The following is a 4,023-nucleotide window of genomic DNA, read 5'->3' as shown; positions in this document are numbered from 1 at the left end:
GCGGCCCAGCCCCGCGCGGGGAGCGGGATCGGGAACGGGGTCGGGATCGGGAGCGGCCCCGCGGAGCCCGGACCGGGACCGGCACCGGCACCGATCCCGACCCGCTCCCGGTCCTGGGCCCGATCCAATTTCGGACCCGGTCCTGGTCCCGCTCCCGCCCCCGATCCGATCCAATTCCTCTCCCGATCCAATTTTGGTCCTGATCCGATCACATTCCCGATCCAAGTCTGATCTCGGTCCCGGTCCCGATCCAGTTCCTGTCCTGGTCCTGATCCCGATCAAATTCCAGTCCCGGTCCTGGTCCTGGTCCTGCTCCCGGTCCCGACCCCGACCCGATCCTGGTCCGATCCCGGTGCTGATCCCAGGCCCGGTCCTGGTCCCGATCCAGTCCCGGTCCTGATCCCAGTCATGGTCCGATCCTGCTCCTGTCGCGATCCAATCGCGGGCCCGGTCCTGACCCGATCCAATCCCGGTCCTGACCCGATCCAATCCCGGTCCCGACCCGATCCAATCCCGGTCCCAGTCCCGGTCCCGCTCCCGGTGCCCGTCGGGGCTCCACTTTGAGGGTCCCCCCGGGAGACCCTTCCCCCCTGGGCCCGGATCCCCCCTCCCTCCCGCAGTTACCCCCCCCCCCCCATCGAGGTAAACCCCTCCCCCCTCTAGGTCACCCCTCCCCCAGATACACCCCGAGACCCTCCCCCCCCAAAATCCCCTCCCCAAATCCCCCCTTCCCGGTAACCCCGCCCCCCTCTCCAGGTGAATCCCAAGCTCCGCCCCCTCCCCAGGTAACTTCGACACCCCCCCCCGGTCACCCCAAACTCCCCTCCCAAATAAGCCCCGCCCCCGAGGTGAACCCCACCCACCCCAGGTAACCCTGAGCCCCCCCCGAGAGACACCCCCAGAGCCCCCCCCTTCAGGGACCCCTCCAGGGTAACCCCTAAAGCCCCCCAGAGGTGACCCCGGTTCTTTCCCCCCAAAACAGACACCACCACCCCCCCAGGACCCCCCAGGACCTCCCTCAAGGTCACCCCCAGACCCCTCAAGGGGAAACCCCAACCCCCCCCCCAAGAGATAACACCCAACCCCCCCCAACACCACCCCCCATCCTAATCCCCCCCAGACCACTCCCTCTTGGGGACCACCCCCTAAATGCCCAAGAGAAGGGGGTGGGACCCCCAAAATCCTCCCCACCCCCAGGACCCCAACCCAGCATCTCCTGGATCCCCTGAGGGGGGAGATGTCACCCCACCCCCCTTCAGGGAGTTCCCCCAGGCCTGGGGGACCCCCACGGGGACAGTCAGGGGGGGCCCCCCACCCCCCAGTGCCCTCAGGAGCAGGCACTGGGGATACTGGGAGAGCACTGGGGATACTGGGAAGGCTGGGACCTGCCCTGGCCTTCCAGGTGGAAGGATCCAGGGGGGTTTCTCCCCCCACACCCTCAGCCTCCCCTCGCTGGGACCCACCAACACCCCCAGCGCCTCCAGAATTTCTTCCCAGTTTGGCCCAGTTCACACTGGTCCGTTGGGTTCTTCCCCCCCCCCTCAAGCCCCCCAAGCCCCCCAGGACCCTCTCAGGCAGCTCCTCTGCCCTCTTGAGGTCCCCCATGAGCTCCTGGTCCCCCTGGTGCTCCCCGGCCCCCTCCAGACCCCCCAAAGCTGCCGCCCAGTTTGGCCCAGTTCCTACTGGGCCGGGAGCTCCTTCTTCCCCCAATGCAGGGAGGGCCTTGCCCACCTCGACCCCCCCGAGATCCCCCCTGGATGATCCCTCTTGGATGATCCCTCCACCCTCTCACCATCCCCAGCTGGTCCCCGGTCACTGCAGGGCCCCCCTGGCACCCCCAGACCCTCCACTGCTGCTCCCAGTTTGGCCCAGTTCATACTGGGACGGGGGGGGTCCCAGTGCAGGACTTTTCCCACCCTTGAAACCCCCCCGAGACCCCTCCCTGTTGACCCCCCCACCCTCTCCGTGTCCCCCACCGGCTCCAAGTCCCTGGGGGACCCACCAGGCCCTGCAGCTCCTCTGCAGAGCTGCTCCCAGTTTGGCCCAGTTCATACTGGGCCGGGAGGTGGTTCCTGCTCTGGTTCAGGACCTTCCCCACCCTTGAACCCCCTCAGGTGGTTCCTCCAGGTTCAGGATGTTCCTCCCTGGATCACCTTCAACTTGGTGCCCCCCAGGACCCCCGGACCCTCCAGAGCTGCTCCCAGTTTGGCCCAGTTTGGCCCAGTTCATACTGGTCCAAGGGATCCTTCTCCCCATAATCCAAGACTTTTCCCACCCTTGAACCCCTAAAATCCCCCCCTAAACGACCCCGCCCCCCCGGATCCCTCTGCCCCCCACCTGTGGGACCCCCCACCTGTGGGACCCCCCCCACGTCCTCCCCCCTTCCTCCCGCGGCCTCTCCCGTTCCCATTCCCGATTATTTTTATCCCCCCCCGGCATTCCCAGCCCGCCCCTCGCCGGGGCCCGATCCCGGTGCCACCGGGACCCCTGGGGGTCCCCCCCGGGGGCCAATCCCGGGCGGTGCCGGGGCCGATCCCGGGCGGTTCCGGCCGATCCCGGCGGGATCCGGGATCGGGGCCTTTGCCACATTCCGGCACATTCCGGAGCCGTGGCTCATCCCTCCCCGCCCCCACCCCGCCCCAGGACGGGGGTGGGGGGTGGGGGCACCCAGGGGACACCCCCCCCACACCCCGGGGGGTCCCCGCGGTCCCGGAGGGTGCGGTGACCCCCCCCCCCCCCTCCCCGAAGGGTCCGATCCCGCGGGATCCGCAGGGCTCCGATCCAGCCGCGCCAACCCCTGGCACGACCCCCAGATGTGGCGGCACCGCTGGAAGGGCCGCGCCGGGCTCGGCACCGCGCGTGGGGACCCCCCCCGGGGCGTGGGGTGGGGGCGAGGCACCCCCCAAAATCGGCCGGAGCGGGGTGGGGGGGTTGGGGGGTGGAGGGGAGCGGCCCCCCCCCCCTCCTTTCCCGGCGCAGGGAGGAGGGGGATGTTTGGGATTCGGGATGTTTGGGATTCCGCGCTGGCCCGGGGCCACCGGCGTGGCCGCGGCGGGTGGGGGGAGCTGTGCCAGGGGGCCACGTGGGCTGGGGGGGGGCTAAGGGGGGGTTCGGGGGGGGCGCGGGGGGGGCACCCCCCGAATTCCTGCCCCCGCGGGTGCCCGGGATTCCTCGAGAGCCGCGCGGGGCGGGCCGGGGGCCGGCGATCCGCAGGGCCGGGGATGGGCACTGACGGGGTGGCAGCGGCGGGTGGCACCGTGGTGGCACCTGGGAGGGACCCGGCTCACTGGCGCTGCTGGGTGGCACCCTGGTGGCACTCGGTGGCACCTGGGTGGGGCCCAACTCACCGTTCCACCGCCTGGTGTGGCACCCCGGTGGCACCTGGGAGGGACCCGGCTCACCGCGGCACGGCCCGGTGGCACTTCGGTGGCACCTGGGTGGGCCCCCACTCGCCCCCCCCGCACCGTGGCATTGCCTGGGAACGCCTTGGCACGGCCCGGAGCCGCCGTGGCAGCGCCGGCAGCGCCCTGGTGGTGCCCAGTTCACCGGGGCGTGGCCTGGCAGCACCTGGGAATCCTTTGGATGCACCTTGGAATCACCTGGATGCACCACCCCCGTGCCCGGCGTCCCCCTGTCCCGGTGTCCCCCTGTCCTGGTGTCCCCCTCTCCGCACTCGCTGCCCTGTGGCGGTGCCCAGTTCGTGGTGGGGGTGGCCCAGGTCACCCTGGAATTCCCTGGCTGCCCCATGGAATGCCCTGGCTGCCCCATGGAGTTCCCTGGCTGCCCCATGGAATGCCCTGGCTGCCCCACCCCTGTGCCCGGTGTCCCCCTGTCCCGGTGTCCCCGTGTCTCTCCTGCCCTGTGCTGGTGCCCAGCTCAGGGTGGAATGCCCTGCCTGCCCATGGAATGCCCTGCCTGCCCCATGGAATCACCTGGCAGCACCACCCTTGTGCCAGGTGTCCCCCTGTCTGTCTCGGTGTCCCCCTGTCCCCGTGTCCCCACTCGCTGCCCGGGGGCAGCGGT

The 4,023-nt window shown here is 70.6% G+C and overlaps 1 protein-coding gene across 1 annotated transcript; it reads right to left on the bottom strand.

Annotated features, from left to right (window-relative positions):
* Nucleotides 1-2,613: 2,613 nt before the first annotated feature.
* Nucleotides 2,614-4,023, bottom strand: LOC127465370 (translation initiation factor IF-2-like). Its single transcript, XM_051775832.1, has 2 exons — nt 3,933-4,023; nt 2,614-3,797 (listed from the first exon to the last, which is right to left on the bottom strand). The coding sequence occupies exon 2, from the start codon at nt 3,787-3,789 to the stop codon at nt 2,614-2,616; it is 1,176 nt and encodes a 391-aa protein (XP_051631792.1). The 5' UTR covers nt 3,790-3,797; nt 3,933-4,023.

Source organism: Manacus candei, unplaced genomic scaffold, assembly GCF_025592945.1.
Source record: "Manacus candei isolate 608988 ecotype Guabito, Panama unplaced genomic scaffold, ASM2559294v1 h1tg000374l, whole genome shotgun sequence".
Classification (NCBI taxonomy): Eukaryota; Metazoa; Chordata; class Aves; order Passeriformes; family Pipridae; genus Manacus; species Manacus candei.
The sequence above is the reverse complement of the archived record's forward strand: the minus strand, read 5'-3'. Positions and strand labels throughout refer to the sequence as shown.